Here is a 23,058-nt window from a genome sequence, read left to right on the forward strand (position 1 = left end):
GCTGTGTTGTGTGAGTACATTTTAGCCGAGACACCAACTGTACTAAAAAATTCCTAGCCCTTTTCCTGAGGAAACCCAAGTGACAACATTTCCACAGCCGTGGACCTACGGTCTGCTCACAACCCCACTCAAAGCCCACCTCTATGTTCATATAGGCTCCCCAGCTTCGTTACGTTTACGTCTTCGCGCTGCTATGGGACAGTCCCTCTGTCCGTCTACTTAACTGACGTGAGTGGAGCTGTAGTCCCCTCCCAGCGGCAGCAGACGCTATTTGAGTGGGAACCAGTGGATTGTTGTACATAGAGCCGATTTAGTGTCGTCAATGGGAAGCACACGAGACGGTGGCAAAGCTGGTTACGGTCTAGATTGAAATCCGCAACTGCACCATGCTCTCCAGGTCTATTCCGCGTCTGTGGATTACATTTTGCTTTTATTTATGCTGTTATGTAGACAGCGGCGAAGCACAGAATGCGAAGGAAGGTAAGTTCCTAAAGTTTGGACTCCTCCATGCCTTTGCGGTTGGAGACGAAATTAACAGAAACGTGTCAAAAATCAGCAAATCACGTCCTGACTTTTTTCTCTCTGCATCTCTCTCTTTTTGATTTTTAATCACTCGGCATGTGTATATCAGATGATAACTGAGCGGGGATGACTGGGCTGTCTGCTACCAGGCTGGATTGCAAAGCGACCTCTTGGTGCTTTTACGCACGGCATCTAAACGCTGTAGATTAGACGCAAAGGCTCGAGATTTAATTTTTGTTACAACATCAGTTGCTCGTTATAGATTAACAGTCTGTCAGGACTAAGTAGGTTTAGATCTCAGCGGTTTGATGGCTCCAGCAGCAGGCTAGCCTCGCTGGATGTGAGTGCGCCTTCTATCAGGACGCAGTTTCGGGGGGTTATTTCCTCGGTTTTGACAGTCGTGTCTGTTCTTGTGTCTTGGAAGGAAAATGCAGTAGACTGATGCGCAGTCATGATCTCCCTCAGACTTTGAAGTCGTCCAGAGTCAAGGCAACATGAGACTAAAATGGAAGAGAATTCAAATATATCCCAACAGCTGAAAATTGGCGCCTGCTGTTAACCAGTTAAATTAAAGGAAATTAAAGAAATTATCGTCTTAATAAAAGCAGAAAGTCGCTCCTCGTGTATTAATGTTCACAGCCGAAAGTACAGTGTAATAACCGTAGAGGCTGATGATGATCGGAATTTTAAATCATAGGTGAATGCGGGGATTTCGTAGACCTCCATCAGAGGTCTTTAAAAAAAAATAAAATAAACAACTGGAGCCTATATTTTATTTATAGATTGATTGATTTTTCCGGCGGTGCATTGTGGCTGCTGCCAGCGCTTGTCGTGATGGAGATGTCTGCTGATATTAAATACAATTTAAACAACTTCCTCCATTTTTACGCCGCTCTGCGCTCTCGCACTCGTCCAGAACAGAAAACACGCTGCCCCCTTCCTCACCGCCACTCTTTAAAACTGCAGAGACGCCGCATGTTACAAATTGTTTCACTGTAGTTTTGTGGCTGTCTGGAGCTCAAAATAGCCTTCCTTTTTAAGCTTGTGAATCCAGGGTGACAGGAGCTGCTTTCACCGCAACGCAACAACTTCCCCTGCTAAAATTATTTTTAATAAACGTGAAAAAAAAAGCGACATTAGAGATAACTGCGTAAATTTTATGCGTTACGATTCCTATTATATTTGTTTCGTTACTCTTTAAAAAAAAAAAAAAACATATAAATGCAAGTCTCCTAAAAAAGTTTCAAGCATGAGGACCTGTCTGCTGCAGTGTGTACCTTCCTTACTGCGTGTTTTTGCTGCTGGCAGAAATTAGGTCGCGGGTATGTGTTGTACAGATGTCTGGCCTACCAGTAATACTAAGGTCCGGTACCTCAGTGTGATTTAACCACCTGCCTCTTGGTTTCCTGTCACTAGTGATTCTGCTGGACTCCAAAGCACAGCAGACAGAACTGGAGTGGATCTCCTATCCTCCCAATGGGGTAAGTCTGCGGAACCTCTGCATCGCCTGCATGCGGATCTGCTCCATATATCTCTATTTTTTTCCTGCTTTCTGTGATGTCTCACAAATGTGATAGGAATAATAATATGTAGAGAACACATACAGAAGGACCAGTGTGCTATATTCCTCTGCTCAGAAGAGTCTGTCCAGGAGAAAGATTAAGAAAACAAGAAGCTGTTTTCTGCAGCTAAACTCTGCCGGCTTTTGGCATTCAGAGCACAAAGGCCTCAAGCAAACCACTTCTAACTTGCTGATTGGTGTGTGTGTGTGTGTGTGTGTGTGGGGGGGGGTGTGGGTGGGGTGGGGGCTTTTTAAATAAATAATGTGAGCACAAGCAGATAAACTGAGCACCATCATTCTTTAAAGATGCGCTTGTGTGATAAACCGTTAATCTGCCTTCGCTGCAGTTTTTTGTGCATAGAACTGTCTGAAATGACTACATTTCATAAACCTTTGTCATATTCATTACAGTGTAATCACCTCCAGTTTAGGGTTGATCATTAGATGCCTATCTCTGTGTGACTTCTTACACATTAAAGTTTGTTTCCTTGCAGATGCATTCATTTACAAATCCGTGTTGTCTTCTTTCAGTGGGAAGAGATAAGCGGCTTGGATGAGAACTACACACCCATCCGAACATACCAGGTTTGCCAAGTTATGGAACCCAATCAGAATAACTGGCTTCGGACTAACTGGATAGAGAAGGGTGATGCCCAGAGAATTTTTGTGGAACTGAAGTTCACCTTGAGGGATTGTAACAGCCTACCTGGTGTGGTGGGCACTTGCAAGGAGACGTTCAACTTGTACTACCAAGAGACGGATTCAGAGGTAGGAAGGAGCTTAAGGGAGAACCAGTACGTGAAAATTGACACAATCGCAGCAGATGAAAGCTTCACTCAGGGTGACCTAGGTGAGAGGAAGATGAAGCTGAACACCGAAGTGCGCATAATTGGCCCCCTGTCCAGGCGGGGCTTCTATCTGGCCTTCCAGGATGTAGGGGCGTGCATTGCCCTGGTCTCTGTCAAAGTTTATTACAAGAAGTGTTGGTCTATCATTGAGAACCTGGCCACGTTCCCAGACACCGTGACGGGATCAGAGTTCTCCTCGCTGGTGGAGGTCGAGGGTATGTGCGTGAGCGATGCCGAGGAGGAAGCCGATAACTCTCCTAAGATGCACTGCAGTGCTGAGGGGGAATGGCTAGTTCCCATTGGGAAATGTATATGCAAAGCTGGATTTCATCAGAAGGGAGATGCGTGTGAACGTGAGTTCCTTTTTTTTTTTTTCTTAACATAATATTTTGGAATAATTCTCTTAGTTTTTCTTTGTTGAATCAACTTTTAGAAATAATTTAGTTGCATTTTGAATTTAACAAGAACCCCCCCCCCCCCCCCCCCCCCCCCCAAAAAAAAAAAAAAAAAAGAACAGGCAATAAACTTGAGAGTATTTGTGATTTGATTATGCAAAACAGGTGAATGACAATTTAGGCATCGGTGGCTGTACAGTTGTGTGTGCAAATAGGATTACAGGGGGCGGCTTGACAGCAGTAAACTTGCATAAAGTATTAAGGCAGACGTCTTAAGTCTAATTATTTGATTTTATGTTAATTGATTATGAGGCTCTTAATTTATTGACATGATTCTGTTGACAATGGAATTAAATAATCTCTTGAGTTTAGGTCCTCAGCGCCAGCACTTCTCTCTGTCTTACTGGCTGGAAGCCAAGACAATCACTAGCAGAATATACAGGTCTAGAGGAAGTCCAGCCAGTCACTCAGTGTTCTCTCTGACCCGGCCAAATGACCCAGACAGAATGGGAAAACAAATTGCTGCTGTACTGTGGCATTTTGGCCTCAGGATATTTATGAAGGAAGGCTTGTTTTTGGATTGTTGTGGTACCGAGCGTGCTGCTACAATTACCAATAATGTGCTTTCTGTCACTCTGAACTCCCAGAGGATTATTTGCAGTGGACATCTGACTTGAATGATAGAAATCACTGCGGATTAAAAGGGGTTGACTTAGGTCAAGGAACTTAAGCGGCGTCCCTTGTCAGCGAAACTTTTTTTTTTTTTTTTTTGCAAAGCGGGCAACCTCAATCTAAGCAGCTTATAAGGAGCAGCAGCCAGTAATAATTGCATGGAATGTGTCTAAGAACAAATTAGAGTCCCTGGCAGACAAGCTTTTATGCCACGCTGTCATCCATTAGGGACCCCTCTGAGGGAGGTGTGCTAATGAAATATATTAGACCATGTAATTTAGAGCAACACAGCCTGCCTCAAGTTGTGCTGTGTCTCTGATGTTAGCAGGCTATCGCTTATCCGACCCCACAAAACTCCTTCTTATTGTTCTTTTGTTTTTATACATGTAAGATCCGGGTTGCGCCCTCAGGTTGAAAGAAAGCCCACAATTTCCACAGGGACGGTGATGCAGCAAAACCACCAACCTGGCAGAGTCATTTTCACTACCTTTTATTATTACATCTTGCTACAGAGCCCTCATAACAGAAGACGGTTGCATGTCTCTATTAATTAATTTGTTAATTTGTCAACTACAACAAATAACCTGCAGATACGGGCAGCAGCACAATGAGTGTACCCTTTGGTCGTTAAAAGCCCGAGGGATGGAGTCTTCCTAATGTGTGTGCCGATCAGATTCCAGTCTTGACACCGCACCTTTATGAGCTTTATCTCTACTGAGGCATGAGAAGCTTTTGTATCAAGGGGTAGTTAATCTAAATAAAATGAGAATCACGGTGCACCATCAGCACTTCTTCCAGTGGCTCCACTGACATCAAATTGTCCATTCAGTAGTTTCCCCCAGAACAATCTTAAAGCTATTCAAAGTATTTCTATCAGCTCAACAGCAGAGCAATAAGTCCAAGTGTCTGTGACTGCAGGAAAAAAAATGAGATCCTGGCTCTTGGACCTTAGACTGGATTGTCTTAGTGCTGTAAAAGTAGCCTACGTTGTCTTTTGACAATTTTTTTCTGTTAATACTTCATGGTACCTGCTGGACTTTTAATGTGAGGAATTAAAATGAAACATTGCCCAAACATATCTGTTTATACATGTGCTGCATGGTGGGTATTATAAATAGAGGTGACGCAATTTTAGAAATGGAGATAATCACAAACCCGTGAAAGTATTTTTTTCTGTTGTACTTGTTAGTACTCACAAATAGAGATAAGAGTTGGCAAAGGTTCCATAAGACACTTTAAGTTCAGACTTTTTTTTCCCTTCCTGACAGGGCTGACATGTGGGTACTTGTTCATTAGTATATTTTGGAAAGTTACAAAAAATGTTACAAATTCAAATGTTCTGATGTCTGAAAAGCATTTAACAGTTGAGGTCAAGCAGTCCTAAACCTAAACCCTAACCCAGAGAATATGTTTTACTCAGAAAAGCCCTCCTTGTGTTTCTCCGAACCTTACAGGGTAGAAATCTACCAGGTTGCCAGAATTAGGAAGCGTTTCAGCCATTTTAGTCAAATAGAAAGATATTACCCTTTAAATGAAGTCTCATGCATGTATTTTGGCCTTAATATTATTCTGCTTTAAGTTTTTCATCTGAGTATGTCAGAAAGGGAAAAATTCCATATAAAGGGATGGATGTTAAGCTAACCTTACACATAAAGCCTAGATTATACTTGGCTGCAGGCTGGGACAGCTGGAGACCTGATGGCCGAGCAGTCCTTCCTGTTATATTTCTTTGACATCTGCTTGAAATCCGCAGCCTGGAGAGCATCCGTAGTTTGTGCATTGTAATGTAAATTCTCTCTGCACGGACCATCGTGCTAACCATCTACTAATGAAATTTACTCCGAGCGGACCCTAGCAGACTCACAGACTTGGAAAGTATAATCCCTGTTTAACCCTTAATGGGTAGTTGGCAGCCCAGTTGTTCTTAACAGGTTAAAGCCAGTTAAGACTGTAGCTAAAGCTGGGATTATAGGTTCTGCGTCCACGAGACCCCTGGGTTGGTTTGGGTCCAAATGACATTTCTGACATTTCGTAATTAGACAGTGGGTGTGAGGATCCGTGCGAATGTCTGCATGGATCCTCACATCTATGAAGAATTTACATTACAATACAGGAACTACGCATATTCCCCAGGCAGAAGGCTTCTAGTGGATGTGAATGGCTACTCGGCTGTCGGGTCTCCAGCTGTCCGTGACTGTGTCCACAACAAGGTATAATCTAGGTTTAAGATCACAATGGTCTTGTAAACATTTAAAAATAATTTCCCCTGTCTTCATGTAAAGCAAATTGCCTCCTTAAGACACTTCTTAACTGGCCTATTTTAAAATGTGCAACTGTGCTACTGTATGATTATAACATGGATACTGAGGAAAATAGCTGGGACCGTTGGGTGGGGGTGGAGTGAGTTGAGCTGTCACTCATGTAATTTGAGGAGCCTCTTGTGTGGATGCAACTTGTTGTGATCCACTCATTCATCACCGTCAGCATAGAGGCCCCCCCTCCCCTCCCCTCCCCAACGCACACACACCCCACCCCTCCCAGTCTGTCGTTAACTCTTTCTGTGGCAGTAAAAGCGCTGTGTTCGTTCAGTGGTTTCAGTGTAATGGCTGTTGAAAAAGGCCAGTTGAAGTGTCCCTGCAGCCTGCGAAGGCTTCATTTTGCAAAGAAGTGCGTGTTGTGAAAATAGCGCCCATTCATCTGCTGGTTCTGTTCAGCGCTGGCCACCGGTGGCAATGGAGCCACTGAGTCGTTTAAACAGAAAGAGGGCCCTTGTGGGAGGACACTGGTGTCTTTGTTTCGCTCAATCCCGAGAATGTATGTTGTCCAATTTTGACACATCACATCATTGTGGTACTAAGTAACCAGTGCCTGAGAAATAATTAACTGTTGACCCTGTCCCAGACAGGGAGAGATCGCTGTCTGGTGGAAAACAGATAAAACAGGCCATATCTCGCTGCTATCGGTGCATGCTAACTAGAGAACTAATGAGAGGATACAGCATCCTGTAGATGCTGGCACCATCCATCTTGACTGTCAGGGAGTTAGACAGAAGTTACTAGGAGGCTGATTGATGATTGAGCCCCCTGAGGGAAAGGGCTGGGATCTGACCGCGACAGCGTACATGTATGGAAGCCAGCAGGCAGCTAGATCGAGCTCCAGGCTTGAAGAAAAAGCTGCATTTAGCATTTCAAATGAAGCCAAGAAGTCAGGAGGTCCTCATACATCTTGATGCTCACTTGATTGATAAGGTGTGAATTTAATACACCAAATGGCTGTCTTTTACCACTGCTCCAGAGCTTAATTATGCAAATGACAGGTGCGTGTTGAATATCACAAGAGACCCAAATGGGCCTAAATCACTCAAGATTGAAATAAATTGGTGATGGATGGGATCACATCCTGTCACTGCCAGTGCCTCCTTCCTGTGAATAGTAGCATTCTTTCACAGCCTAAGGCCTTTTCCTACTTGTTGTCTTGGCCTGGCAATTAGCAGTCTGAGATAAGATGTATTATTTTCTGCTCAGAATGCTTTCACCAATAGAGTTGGCACTAGCCTAAAAGTGATCACTTAGGATAGGACCCCAAGACAAAGACAAACAGAGCTGTTCAGTGCTGCACCCAATAATAACATAATAATTAAGGTCATTTATCAAGTAAAATGCCAGAACTCCGCAGATATACTGACTTTATACTATTCCAGGTGGAACTAGTTTGGTTTTCGTTTTCTTTTGGCTGAAAAAGAAAATAATTTCTTTTTATTGCAAGTTAACTTTGGAAATTTTTGCCCAAAGAAACAAAATGACCTAATAATTAAATAAAGGCTGGATAATTCAGTTTCACGTCTCTAACCACAGCCAAAGTCAGTGTATGTTTTTTGCTTGAATTATCAGTACACAAACTCTGGGTCTCTGTGCTCTTTTTGCTGTATACAGGTGGATAAAACAATACAAACAGGGATTGCAGGTTCTGTAGAAAAGAGAGCAGTGCTTCATTAAATTACAAGAAGAAAAAGGTAAAATGTCGCTGGATATCAGTTGAAGTTACACTGCTGAGAACAGATGTAAAATTAGCTTCATGACAATTCCAATGCAGATGTTCTGATTTAGTTCTTCCTCATTAGTAGAGACAAAATCACAGCTACGTCCTCCGAGGATGAAGAGAAGAATGTTTGAAATCATGATTTGGCAAGCTGGAATAATTATAATTAGTTTACTTTCACATCTAGGACCCCATTTTTAAATAGCCACTACAAAGAAAAAAAGAAGAAGAATCTGTGTACCTGGGTAGAGTCCCTTGCCAGCAAGGCTTATTGAAGGGTCTGGCAGCCCTGTCAACACATCAGATTAAATAAAAAAGCCTCATTTTTCATGAAAATCTTGGAGGCTCATTGGCAAAGTTGTTTGGTTTAGTAAATTGGTAAATTAGTCTAAAAGTTAATATTGATATTACGTGAAGCAGTGAAGGAGGTTATGTTTTTGGTTGCATTTCCATGTCATTCTGTCTGTAAACATGAGCGCTCAAAACATTTTTATGAATTCTGATCAAAGTTTGTTGGGCTGTGAGGTGGGGAAAGTACAATATAAAGATTCAAAATATCATTTCACATTTGACCTCTGACCTCTCCTTCAAGGTCAAAGTGATAATATTGTTATATAGAGCTGTTTAAACTATTTTTCTTAGTGCCGCTGTTTGCATTAACAGCATATACACATATAGAGAACAATATACGGGGATTCTAAGTCTCATCTTATTTTGGGCCTCTGACCTCTTCTTCAGGGTCAAATAAGGTCAAACTTTTGTAAATTGTTGTTTATCTTTCAGACAACGCTTAAAATTTTTTTGCCTTTGTTTGTATTGTCAACATTTAGGAAACGATGCTGGAATAATTCTAAATATCACACAGTTTGCATCCATTTGACCTCTGATCCCACTTTAACGTCCGCCTTTCTTTTGCATTTCTTATCTTTAAAGAAAGTATTGTCAACAGGAAGAGAATGAATCCCCATAAATAAGAAATAAATATACGCAAAATTATGTCAAGTATATTAAAATGGGTTTCAACAGGGCAAATAAAAAAATAATTTTGCATTAGTTTTCACTGCACTACAAACTTCCTAAAGAACGTTTAAAAAGAGCAAATTGACAAAATGAATTTATAAAAAATACAAAAACAATACTAATCCCTTAAAAGTAAAAAGTGCCCAGAGAGCGAGCTGCCTTGGCGGGGGGGTTTGTGCTCTCGAAGTGCTTCTTGTTAACATATTATTCACAACTGAGTTTAGAGAAAGCCAGGGGGGCTGCCTGTGTAATGGATCTACCTCTGCAAACCAGGAGGCGCTTTTAGCAGCATTAAAAACAAGTTTCATGAAGATATTGAAGCTTGATCGGCACCGTGACTCCGGGACAGTTTTTGCTTCATTTTCTTTGTGCTAAGCTCAGGTTTATGGCATTTTCACAGCTTGTCTTCGGCAGGCATGCCATACATTTTTAGCCTAATTTAGTCTCTGCAGACAGAGGACCAGATGGAATGCCAGTTGTGCGCTACATGTTCTCGGATGGGGATTTTATGAAAAATGTTAGAATTTGCGTGGTAAAGGTTAGCAGCACTTGGCAAACAACTGAATATGCGTGGACAGAGGAAAGTGATGGAATGACATAATACAAGGAATTGACTGATTGATTTGATCAGATTTTTTCCTTCAAAAATGAATACAAGTGGATCCCCTTTGATACTGAATGAAAGTGATTTAATCAACTTTGACTTTATCGCAGTTAGGAGATCCGCGTGCGTGACTACGTGAATTCCAGTTTGACTGGGTTACCGTCCTGAGTTTAAAGATCTTTGTGATTAGAAATGCAAACTGGATCAACCAGCTATTTGGAGTCAGAAAGGAAAAATAAAAGCAGACCTCCCAGTTCAAATTTGAGACTCTGTGTTGCATCACATGAACAGACAGAATGTGAGCAAACATTGTCACACAAAGAAAAGCATATGGTCAGTTAAAGACTTTGTAACCACCAGAAACTGAGAGCCTGGTGATTTTGTGACAGATAGCGTTATTTCCAAGGTAACACTGAGGTCTGCATGCTTGAGGTCAGGGAATATTAACTTCATTTACACATGGCTGCAGACCAGCGCAGCGCCACAATGGAGGCCTGGCTGTTGTGTTTAGTAATGTGAGCACCCTGGCTGACAGGATGCTGTCAAGGAGAAGATGGATGTTTGCAGCAGTTGACCCCTGATCACCAGCAGAGTCACCTCTCTGCCCCCCCCCATGGCTAAAGAGCCCTCCTCGCAGTGCAGTGGCCCTCATCTTCTGTTGCAGTTTTAAGCTGTTGTCCCGTTTAGCCATTCAGACTGTTGCACAGATGTCTTTTTTTTGTAATTGCTTGCCTGCTGACTGCTTGAGAGGGATGTGATCAGATAGGAGAGCTCCATGTCAAAAGACATTGTCTTTGGTGTTCTCTTTTGTGTCCCTGTGGCATGACGGTGAAAGTGATGTGTGACTAGGCCTGGGGTCTTGCCATCTTAAGAGGCAGCAGGGAGGGCACTGTTATCAGTGGAGCTGCTCCTCTGGGAGGCTTCAGACCATTGGCTCTTTGGTTCAGTCTTCCTTTAAGAGAAAAATCAATAACTTATTACATAACTTCTCACTTTTTCACCCACTTACGCCCAGAGCAGAGGAAGCACAACTTAAGATGTTGCTCTGTTGCAGGAAATGTAGCTGTTTCTTTCAGAGCGTTGTCTCAAAATAAATCTTTCTCTGTGAAACAGGAGTGCCAGTGTTATGGAGTAAATGGGTTTTGGGCTACAACTGCAAATTATGCTCATTACTGAATTATGTGCTGAGAATTATTCAGATTACCTGATGAAATGTTTGGTCTACAAAAAAAAAAAAAAAAAAGGGTCAGAAAATAGTCACGATTCATTTTCAAACTGTCGATCCATTGAGACACTTTTGATACTTGATATGAAAGTGAACCAACCCTTTAGGAGCGGATCTGCACACACACTCATCTGAGGCCAGACTGGTCCCTGTTTCAGGGGGGAATTGGCCACAGACTGGTGTTCCATTCCTTTCTGTCATAACTCTGGAATCGGAGGAGGGTGGGTCGTGTGTGTGTGTGTGTGTGTGTGTGTGGTGGTGGGGGGGTTGGGGATGGGTGGCTAAGTTAGGAGGGTTGATAGGCATTGGCATCCAGAGATAATGCTCAGTTGCTGACTGGGGACATTTTCAGTGCTGATTTCGCTTGGGCTCCAGGGGACTGTGGAAGGGTCAGACCTTTAGACCCGATGCTTTCATCCTGAGAATGCAGAGTCCTCGTCTCATCTGCAGTGCCTTTTAGCACAGCTCCTTTTTAGAGCTGGCCACCTCCTTCATAAAGGTAGCCTGCTTGGCTGAGCTTAAGGACCCACTCTCTTGTTTCCATGTAAGTTAAATGAACTAAACAAAAGACGATTAGGCAGGGACATTTTCCATGTCACTGAGAATCCATTTCAAAAGCTCACTCCGCGTGATAACTTAAAGAAGCAGAGACCTCTTAGGAGGAGCGCGCACAGACTCATGATGCAGGCCAGCCAGGCAGCCGTTCGCTGATGTAATGGGTTTAATCTTGAAATACCCTTCATTTTCTACCAAGTCCATTCAATAAATTAGCAGTAGCAATGAAAGAGAGAACAGGTGTTGGAGTTTGCTGCTTGTCATTTGTATAGCTGTCAGTAAGGGCTCTTAACTCCTTTATATTTAAATCACAAAGTAAGTAAATGCCTTTGAGAGGTTTAACTGAGATTTGATATTAAAAAAAAAGATTAAAAACGTTAATTTTATGTTTTTCTTTTTAGGAAGATGAAACCGACGTCACCTCGTTTGTTTCTGACATTAATGTCCCCCGCCCTATAAATCGGAGTGAATGAATTTTGTTTATAGTGCTCAGATTTAAATTTAAATTGAAAAAGAATTAGTAGTAACATTTTTTTTAGAACCCCCCTGAAACTGATGATGTTTATCAATCCTGCTGTTGCTTTTTTAACAGGAGCGATCAAAAACAAACATTAGTAAAGATTACCTATTTTTTAAATGCGTTTTGTGAATTGTCTGAAGCATTTCTTTAACTACTGTACAGGAGGAATTAGTTTAAATGCTTCTATTTTTTAAGCGTTGTAGCAGGAAAATCAGCGTAGACGTCTGTTGCACTTCTTTAGACGCCACAGTGAGAAAAAGGAACTTAAATTTTTGTGACTTAATCAGCATCTGGCTTTGATCTTTGCTGTGTACAACCAGAACAGCCACTTCCTTCAGGTTTTCTCTGCTCAGAGGGCAAAGCTGCATGCCCTCCAACACAGTGTATGGGAAAGCTAATCTTCTTTTTGTTTCTCATGGAAAGCTACTTATCTCCCACTAAGCACAGGTACCTCGGATGAATGGGCTGGTTGTGCAGATGTGTGGAGAGCAGCAGCAGCCAGACATAATCATTCCAAGTATGTGTGGGGTGCAGGGAGGATCCGGCATAATATGACATCAGATTCTTTAACCATTTAATATGTGTTTCAGTGGCTCCTATTAATTCTGTTTCCGTCCTGATTGCTGCAATGCCCTTGCTTCCCTCCTTCTTCTAAAGCCTGTGGGAGGTGTCGCTGTTTAAAATGAGCTTGTTTGAAAAGGATTTGACATTGAAACTCTGTCTCTGTCCCATGAAGAGATTTTTTACAATAGACTTGTTTTTTTTTTTCTTTCTTTCCTTTTTGTTTTCTGCCACTGTTTCCCCAGGCTGAGGAGGCGCTTTGCCTCTCCTAGGTGGGAGATTAACATGTCTGCAGGCAGAACCCCAGCTACTGAGCATCCCCTTTTAACTGATAAATCACCCAGGTGTAGAGTGGTGCATTGGGCTCTTAGGAAAGAAGGAAAATTTGACAAACACTCGCTACTCATTTCTGTGATCACGCTCGTAACCAAAATGTGTTTGAACTGGGAAAAATGAATTAATCAAATTAAAGACCAAAAGAATTCTGCAGACTTTGGATACCTAATACCTACTAAATAACGTATGTCTGCCTTCAAGGTGCACTTGATTTTTCCCAAATCTTTGCAGCTATAAAAGTCCACAAATCCCCCATAAGATGAGATCAATTGAGCCATCGTTTGGCTTCTAAAGTAGAAAAAATAGACTCGGCCTGGATTCTTCCAAGTCTGCCTGTCTGTGTTACTCTCATATTACTCTAAAGATATACTGCCTCTTACAATGCAGGGGAAAACAGCACAGGCTTTAGTCCATAAAAGAGATGCAGCCATAGTTCAGCATGCATTAAAATGCCTTGATGAAAAACAGAGCCTGATGAATGTCCACACTGAGGCTTAATATTTATTGAGGCAAGGAACATAAGTCAGATCTAATCACAACAATGCTCATAGACCCTGAGCTACATTAATGCATATGAAATAAGCTCCGTGTGAACCATTGACATCGTTCTCTGTTTTTGTGATACATTATCATCCTAATTACCTGCCTTGAAAGTAAAACTTAAAAACATAAAGCAGGATTTGGGCTTTTAAATAGCATTTCATAGATCCGTGAACATGCAGCGGAAACAGCAGACAGACCGTGTTTCTGAGTGTGTCGGCATCCCTGATAGTACTGCAGTGCAATGCAAGCAATCAGAAACATTTGAAAGACATTTTTTACAGATGGCACTTCACATCAGGCAAACCTGTTTTTCATACCACACAAAATGTGTCTATAGTTCCATAATTTAGTATCTGGAAAAATGTCTGTTCCACATTATAACATGTTATAACGTTACACATAGAATCAGCTGTTTTACACTAGCAAATATAGTGTGAAGGGGCTTGGTTTAGGCAACATTTAACATTTAACTGCCATGGAGAAAAGAAATGAGCTCCTCATACTCTCTGGGCAAAATGTGTGGCATTCCTGTCCCTGAGTGCACATCTTATATCTGCAACTCTTATGAAACAAAGGCTTTGAAAACAGATTTCAAGTCAAGCTCTCAAGAAAGAAGACAAAATTTAACCCCTTTAGCAGCTATAAAAAGGCCATTTATTTAGGATTATGGTTAAGGTTACATTTACCCCCAAAACAAGACAAACACACAAAAAACACTACATTTCCAGCAGAACATGGCCTTGTGTGAACATAGTTACCAGTTGAGAGTGAATGTTAGAATCATGCAGACAACAGAAAAGAAACTGGAAGGAGACGTAGTCATAAACCAGAGGCTAAAGGTGCCACATATGATGCCATACCATGCCTGTGTTTAGAGTTGATATTTATGAAGACATTTCCCTATCACTGTGGCTTCAGCCATAGCAAGGGTTTTACAGAAAGCAGTGTTTTTTTTAAATAAGAAAATAAACTGTTTCCTTTATCACACTTGACCCATTCCACCTGGCATTCATCAGTGGCTGTGCATGTTGGGCCTGTCGGCTGCTTTCCTCCCTCTGCCTCTTTTATCACTCTAATGGGGTGCTATCTCCAGGCTGCTCTCTCCGGGTCTCCACAGCCCAGCTTGGCTCCCTTCAGCATACATTCTTTCCACATCCATCCCGACACACGGGCGGATTTAACACATAATCAGGTTGGACGGGAGGGCAGTCGGAAAAGAAAGAGGGAAGGCCTGGCCTTGACAGGACTCATCACACGAGGACTGTGGAGACAGAAAGGCCCACACTAGTCATTCTCACTTTGGCTCTGGCAGTGTGCAAAAAATAGACGGAATCTCCCACATTCCCACACTCCAGCTCACTTTTAGCCCTGTCCGCAGCAATATTGAGACAGATGGGGGGAAACTCAATATTCCAGCTGCCCTGCTTGGACCAACTTGTCCCCTCTGTTCTCAGTAGTAAAAAGGATTGCAGTCTTGATTGGATTTGTGGGTTGCAACCAATTAAGAAGATCAGTTTGAAGTTCTTTTGAGACAAAGTCTCACTGGTAAATTTTTCAGTGCTGGTAGCAATCTAAGACCTTTTTTTTGTTACCAAAGCAACTTTTTAAAAAATACTTTACCTTCTAATATCTAAAGCTAATGTTTTTCCACCTACATCTGCTTTGCCACAAGAATCTGTATTTTTCATCTATCCACAACCGCAGTGATTCTCATCAGTGCCCTTACAGACAGCCCAAAGTATACACATGGATCATAAGCACTGACCGCACTTATATGAACGCATCCATCTAGGCAGATACCCAGAGTCACCTACTTAGTTCTCTCTGTCCCTAGATGGGCATCAAACTTTCTTTGGACTGATTGTGTGTTTTGCATTTTCTGGGTGGAGTCCATCTTGAAATGGTCTTTGGTATGAGGTTCTGGTTCAGTGTAAGGACAGACCCAAGCCATCATAGGCAACCGTTTGATCTCTTGCATCACACTATGGTTCTTTGTCGTCTTGTACAGTTCTTAATTTGAGTTTTGTTTTTGTATTTTTAGCCAGAAGCTGTGGCATATCTTCTGTGCATCAATAGTCAAACGATTATCAGATAGGATTTTTTACCTAATCCTTAAATTAAACTGAGTATCTGCATTGAGGTATATAATGCTGCACTTCCAAAATCATCCCCAAACCAAGTATTCTCTACTAGATTCTGATCAGTTGTTGATACGTTGCTGTTTTTAATGATTGATGTTAGAGACTCATTTCAGTTGGCACACTACCATCCAGCCTCTGCAAACACAGAAAAAAATGAAAAAAACCTAAAAGGACAAATTTAGAATCCAGCCTGTCATCAGAGTCACAAGATTAAGTGAAGGAAAAAAACACCAAGTGCCATGGTGTTACCCCCCCACCCCCCCTACCCCAGACGAGGGAAATAATTATTTTCTATTTTGGCCAGAGAGGGATATGTCAGGCTATCGCGTAAGGAGTCACTGCCACTCTGCCTCTCCCTCCCTGTCTGTCACCCAGAGTGTCGTGACACCGCTGAAGCTTGAGAAAACTGGATGTAATTCAAGAATGTTAAGAAGCTCAGCTTGAAGGGAAAAGAAATATACTGAGTTCTTACAAAAATACAGACACCCCCCCCCCCGCCGCCGCCTTTTTTTTTTTGTGTATGTGTGTCTGAATAAGATAAGGAGACTTTGTTTTACTCCTTGGGTCAGTGTCTGCTGTGATAGAGACATTGAAGGCACAAGAGTGTTTGATTATCTGCATCCCACCTCTCTGAGGACCTTTCCTTTCTCATGCTCCTCTTCCTGGCTCTGTGTAAAATTGCTGACTGCAGCTTGCCCCCCCCCAGACACACACGCACACACACACACACACACACACACACGTCACTGAATGAAACTGCTTGACCACTGGAAGGGAAATTACAGATGCTGGCTCTCTGTCCCTGCCGAGCAAACCGGCTGGAATGTAAGACTTCTTGTATTTTTTCTCTCTCTCGCTCTCTTTTCTCCTAAACCTCAATCCACTTCTCTGAGGACAGGCTAATTTCTTAGAGTCTTAAATAGGTTTGCTGTTGTGTCTGCCGCGCAGCTTGTTTAGCAGGCCCCGTGTCAAGCCAGCAGTCTGCCTTTTTCTGTGCAAGAAGATTAGACTTACATAAATGGGCCCTTTCCCAAAGAGTCACTCTGAAACACTTCATCCCTACAAATGTAATTACATGATGGACTGTGAGTCCCCTTGTCAAAGTCAGTGCAAGTTGTAGAGTGCAAAGAGTCCAGATTTTGTGCGGTGCTTTAACATGTTTGGGTGTTAGTGTTTGCCACTAAGGTGTCAGTCATGTTGTCAGTTAAGAAAGCTACTGGGTGAACAGACATGGTGTAATTGCTTCACAGGTATATCCTTCCAAAGAAAGTGTTGCTGGTGGGTCAGTTGAGAAAGAACATCTCACTCACCATCATCCTGGCTGAGAATGTCTCTCTTTGGCATCAGGTGCCAGGAAAAGAGAACTTGCCAGCAGCGAGTCAGTGTGTGCTGCCGCTGGGACAGGAGTGCTGGGCTAGGATGGCTGTGTTTGTACTTGTCACTCATTGCACTGATACTAATGGGAAGAGCTGCAGAACCACTTAGTTGCCCATGTCATACAGGCATTCGATTTTTGAGGCCTCATTTGCCGCCTTGTTGCTTCTGTAAACATTTCCGGGTGCCAAACCCAGTCAGGCTGATAAACACATGGATTGTCAGTGAAAAGGGAAAAAAAAAAAATGTAAAAACTGAACCATGTTCCAAGCACAAACTGTAAAATCTGGGATTATTGTTGTAGTTGGGTCAGCCATTTCAGCAGCTCTTCTCTTCACGTTTCAGAATAGGCTGGTAAAAGCCCACGGTGGTCCACATTAGGACCTTTGTTCCACCTGAGGAGTCACGTTCATGTTCTGTTCATGTCCTGTACTTATTTGCTTCCTTGGTTAGGCAGTCCATGCTATGGGTTGAAATGCCATGGACTGTTTTAGAAGGGGAACTTCACCGCCATTTTTCTGCCCTCTGACAGCAACAGATGCAGAGAACATTTGGTCTGATGGTATCTATTTCAGATGACTTCAGATGATGCTGCATTTTACAAAATGTTAATAACTAAAGGGGGAGCCAATGCACTGGACTCTAGGAATAAGAGCCAGAGCATTTTGAAATACATTACATACTGTAGTCGTCAATGCAGTGCGGTGCGGTGTGGTTGTTTGGCTTGTGGTGCACCTCTCAGTTGTGGTAACCTGGTATATGCAGTGCAAATGGACCAGAGGTGCTCAGGTCAGTCAATACATGCATTTCTGTGATACAGTTGGAAAAGACCCAATGTGTTGACCGTGACACCATCACCAGCACTTTACTTGGAGGCCTTAATAAAGCATTAATAGCTTTTTTTAAAGTATAGATTTTTAACAGACTTTAATAGACTTATTTGAGAAAAAACCATCAGCTTCAATGGATTAGAAAATAAGGAATTACACAGGTAAACATTATTTAGAAAGGAAATTGTGGAGACTGTGTGGAGGGCATTGTGAAGCATTTTTGTGGAGTTCTTAGAAAATCCTAAGAGGTTTGCAGAAGAGATGGTGGAGCCTGTGTGCCCTGAGAAAGCCCTTCCTCTTGAATATCCTTCAGTATCATCCTAAAAAAAAGATGTTGATTTAGGCCCAGCTCATCTTATAGTTAAGTGTGTAGATGTACTTATAGAGGGAACCTGTTATGTTTTTGCTCACATTTTAGCTTCTCTCTTTGTTTGGCCCGAGCAGCAATCAGAGCAGTCATGTGAGGCTGCTATGCTGACAGTCAGAGCGCTGTGCTTAATGTGACTATATTAAGGATATACCCTCTCTATGATATCACACAGGCTGAAGAGGCAGGGATTACTTGTACATATGACGACATCATTATCTGAAAATTTCCCATATTCAAGATCTGCGTGGAAAAACACAATAACTCCACTTTAAATATTGGGCAAAAAAAACAAAACTCTCTTACAGCTTCAGTACATGTTTAACTGCTGGCACCTGGAATTTGGAATCAGTAACGATGGAAGCTAAACAATTTATTTATAACTGTTAAAAAAAAATCCAGCAAAATGTACAAAATGTGAGTCATGAGTTATCCAGCGTTTCATTTTGAAAACCCTCCTCTTAAAGGCCTTGTACTCTTGTTATTCTGCACCCTGGAGGGGTGTGAGGTTGCTGTGGGGGGTCTCGGTCCATTCAGGGTGTTTGCCCCTCTTCACACAGACCACCCAGCCGATGAGCTCTCAGAAGCCCAAACAGACATGCTGGCTTATCACAATGTTAAAGCTCCCAGCTTGGTGAGCGGAGGCACTGAGATCTAAGCATTTTTGAACCTGCTGGAGAAAGTATCATTATCAACATTCATGCGGGAGTGTTTACACTGAGGATCAGATACTGCAACACGACATGACATTAAAAAGAAAAAAAAAAAACACAAAACACCTAAATATGATGAGTAAGCACTTCCGTGGATATGTTTTGCCTGGTCAGCATTCAAGAGCCACTGCTGACAGCTTCTTCGTGGCTCTGTTTTCAATTACCAGCTAGAAAAGGTAAAGAAAGATTAAAGATAAAATCATGTTGTTTTTCCTCTTGGGGGGAAAAAAAAAAAAAAGCTCTTGTTTCACAAGACTACAGCACTGCGATAAATAGAAAATGACAGGGCTTTCATGTAGCTGAAATGGGGATACCCTGAGCCATGGCCTCTTCTTCACGCCGCTCTGGAAGTGTTAGAACCAGAAAACTCTGATTCCTTAGACTTTCTCATTCCCAACCTGTCTCAAGAGATGGCGGCCAAAAGGAAATTAAAAGAAAGAAAGAAAGAAAGAAAAAGCCAGTAGAATTGAGATTTGGAATAGGGGGCAGGCAGCATGAAAGTCATTGCTCGTTTCCCCCTGTGGCTCATGAAAAATGCATTTTAGTATAATTTGATAGTTTGTATGCAGAGCTGTATAGATTTCTTGCAGATTGTTTACAAAGTCATGTGGCCTAGATTGCAGTTTTTCACCATGCTTTAGCTGTGTTCTGCACACACACAGCCAGCCAGTGTGGATTAGCTGACTTCCAGGCTAAAATAGCTTTACCCCGAATAGAGATTTTACTCTTTGCTGGTCCTTAAATGTTGACTGTGTGATTCTCAGTTGGGTTGGTATGAATCACTGTATCTGTTTGTCATTACTTTCTTACATGGCACCTTGGGGACCTGAAAATCATTTGTAACTGAAGAAAAATGATATGTGTGTAAATGAGTTAGGTTTAGGAGCATAATTCTTAACTTACTATTCCACAACACAAGTCGTGATCAGTCATATGAGCAGACTTAGTTTGCTTACCTACTTGGTCAAAGGTGAAGCACTGAAATGATCCATTTGCTTGAGCTTGATAGAGTACATACGCTTATCTCACTACTGAAGAATGTTTCCTCTCACAGATATGAGCTGTTATAAACAAGGCAGACCCCTTCGCTGACCTGTGGATTCATCAGAATAAAAATGGCCTTGTTATTTCCCTCTCAGGTAGTAGCTCATCCCTGGGCAAAAGCTTCAACCTGAGATTTGCTGTACCATTTCACAGCTCAGCCTGCTTGATGAAGCCTGAGGGGGCAGGTTCATTCAAATGCTGGCTGCATCAAGATATGAACACAGTGGTTTGTTCTGTCATGCCCCTTCCATGATGGGAATTCAGCTATAAAGCTAAGGCTCTTTGAGGCTCTGTTTGCACAGGACTAATATCACCTCGAGACATTCAGTGATTTGTAATGACTGCTGAGATCATCAGTGAATGTGATCCTGTGTGAACCTGGCTCAGCTGGAACGTACCAAATCATATTCTGTGAGAATTTCAGAGAGCTGTCAAATTTCTGGTTGGGGATGGTAATGGGTTATATCTCATATCCTGTCTTGAATGTATTAAGCAATAAGTTACCCAGGAGTTGTTTTCATTTTACTTTCATATACTCTGTCAGGCATATAATTCCTTATATTAACTCTCTGAGGCCTAAGGCCCCCTAATCTTAATAAAAATACAGTGCTGTGAAAAACCAGTTGTTTTGAGATCATCAAACAAATTTTAATATTAGACAAAGATAACCTGAGTAAATACAAAATGCAGTTTTTAAGTGAGGAGTTCATTTATTAAGAGACAAAGGCTATCCAAACCTACCTGGCCCTAGGTGAGAAATCGCCCCTCCATGTTAAATCGTGATTAACCACATTTTTTGGAACTCCAAGTTCAATTTCGCTAGCATACCAGCCCTAATTACTGCCAGACCTGCTGAATCAAGAAATCGCTTAAATAGAGCCTGTGACAAATTGAAGTAGGCTAAAAGTTTTCAAAAAGCAACAAATCATGTCATAGTTTAAAGAAACTTGAGAAACAAAGTCAGTGACATCTATCAGACTGGAATGGTTTACAAAGCCATTTCTAAGGCTTCCACAAATGGAAAAAACCTGGAACAGTGGTGCACAAAGGAAGTTCACCAGGAGTGTTTTCTTGTATTTGTGCAATAACTCAAAAATGATAAACATCCTGGCTCAGAGTGATGCTAAAACTCTAGCTAATGTATTTATTAGTTCTAGGCTGGACCATTGTAATTCATTACTATCAGACTGTCCTAAAGCTGCAGGGAGAGTATTGACAGGGACTAGAAAGAGAGAGCAGATTTCTCCCATATTGGCTTCTCTTCATTGGCTCCCTGTTAGATCCAGAATGGGATTTAAAATCTTTCTTCTCACATACAAGGTCTTGAATAATCAGGCCCCATCTTATCTTGAAGACCTCATATATATATATATATATATATATATATATATATATATATATATATATATATATATATATATATATATATATATATATATATATATATATATATATATTTTTTTTTTTTTTTTAAAGTTGTTTTTCACTCAACACAGGGTTATGGTTCCTTGTAACAGATGATGACTTCAGTCTCTCAGAGTTTCATGTGATGGTAATTTAACAATGTATTGTCAAGTCTAAATAATGATTCTGTATCTGAGATTGTGTATCTCTTACAAGCATGTTTTTATGTATCGTTTGCCTAACAATCACTACAGCCTTGGAGGTGACACTTTAAAATCCATTACTCAGACATAACTCTGAACTGGCATGTGTGACTGCAAAGAAGAATTTATTTGGAAATCTTTAGACAATAAATATTGTTGGAAATTGGTCAGATGATAAGATCAGAGCGCAAACCCCAGTCCTTTACATTAATATGTAGCTACCTGTGCTTCCCAGTCTTCAGTATTAGATGCCATATATCCAGTGCTGCCCTGAAATACCATTTTGGTGGCTCTGGAGCTTCAGCAGTAATCTACAGCAAATAATCAAAGCATCACCCTGCAACCCAGGGAGGAGGAGGAGGGTGCAACTCATGTCTGATTTTATATGTAAAATGATCACTCAGACACAAAGTTAGAAGCAGCAGAAAGCAACTCACTTTTTTTTTCTCTCACACTGTCCACCACTCCTCTTTGTCACTTTCTGAAGCTTTACTGTTTGCTCCCACACAGCAGAGAGAGAGAGTGGACCTTCTGAGGGGTTTAAAAGGGGATCATTCTTGTAGCTAAGTCAGCAACAATGCAGTGAACGTAACCCTTACATACTGTTCATGTTCTGTGCCTTTGTAGCCAAGAATTCTCTCATAATAATTTTCTACAACAAAGTTTGATCTACAGATCAATTTAGAATGTTTAAATAGTCTGACATTAGCAAATTAGTAATTAATCCTTAATTAATGTTTCAGGGAGAGTGTAATTTTTAGGATTTATAACTACTACAACCAACTACTATCACACAATACCACATCCTGTTTTATCCATCGTCCATCCATAATAATTTAAATACATTTTATTGAAAGTGAAAATGGCAAAAAAAAATTCTAGAACTGTTGGGATTTATTATATAACCATTTATAACCATCACACCCATCAAACTATCTTCACTTCTGTGTCATGAAAAAATACATATTTCTAACATTTATACTTATCAATATTAACTCAATATAAATGAACACTGAAAGTACAAAACTTTCTTATTGTAAGCTAGTCTGTGCATTCAAAGCAGTGGTAGGAAGACCTGCATGTGTGGGATTTGCATGCGTTTCCCACTGAAATGGCAGCTCGCGTGCTTTTGACCTGTTTTAAGCTCAGTTAGCTCACAATGGAATGCATTCTAATTTATTTATTGTTAGTTTCTTACATTGTGGGTATATATATATATATATATATATATATATATATATATATATACATATACAGTTCAAGTATTTTATCTACCTCACACCAGTGTCCAATATAGAGTTGCTAACTAGCCTAACCTTTTAAATGGACTGGTTCTTATATAGTACTTTTCTACTCTAGTAGAGCAGAAAGCACTTTATACAACACATAACATACATCTGTGGGAGTTCAAAGACATGTGCTGTGTTACAGCCAGTTAATCCTGCAAATGCTACATAGAAAGGCCTCAGCCAGGACTTGAACCCAGAACCTTCTTGTCCTAATAAGGCAACAGTGCTATCCACTCCACCACCTTGCCGCCCTAGCCATAAATGATCACTCCTATGCTGTTTACACTGTTTGG

At 41.3% G+C, this 23,058-nt stretch overlaps 1 protein-coding gene across 4 annotated transcripts in view; it reads left to right on the plus strand.

The window, feature by feature from the left end:
- Positions 1-307: 307 nt before the first annotated feature.
- LOC115774005 (ephrin type-A receptor 7) overlaps positions 308-23,058 on the plus strand; it is a 99,199-nt gene continuing 76,448 nt past the window's right edge. For all 4 annotated transcript variants that reach the window (XM_030721002.1, XM_030721003.1, XM_030721004.1 and 1 more), the window contains exons 1-3: positions 308-480; positions 1,939-2,003; positions 2,615-3,284. In XM_030721002.1, the coding sequence (XP_030576862.1) occupies positions 387-480; positions 1,939-2,003; positions 2,615-3,284 (829 nt within the window). In that variant the 5' untranslated portion in view covers positions 308-386. The remainder of the gene's footprint in view (positions 481-1,938; positions 2,004-2,614; positions 3,285-23,058) is intronic.

This window comes from Archocentrus centrarchus, chromosome 24 (genome assembly GCF_007364275.1).
Source record: "Archocentrus centrarchus isolate MPI-CPG fArcCen1 chromosome 24, fArcCen1, whole genome shotgun sequence".
In the NCBI taxonomy this organism is placed as follows: Eukaryota; Metazoa; Chordata; class Actinopteri; order Cichliformes; family Cichlidae; genus Archocentrus; species Archocentrus centrarchus.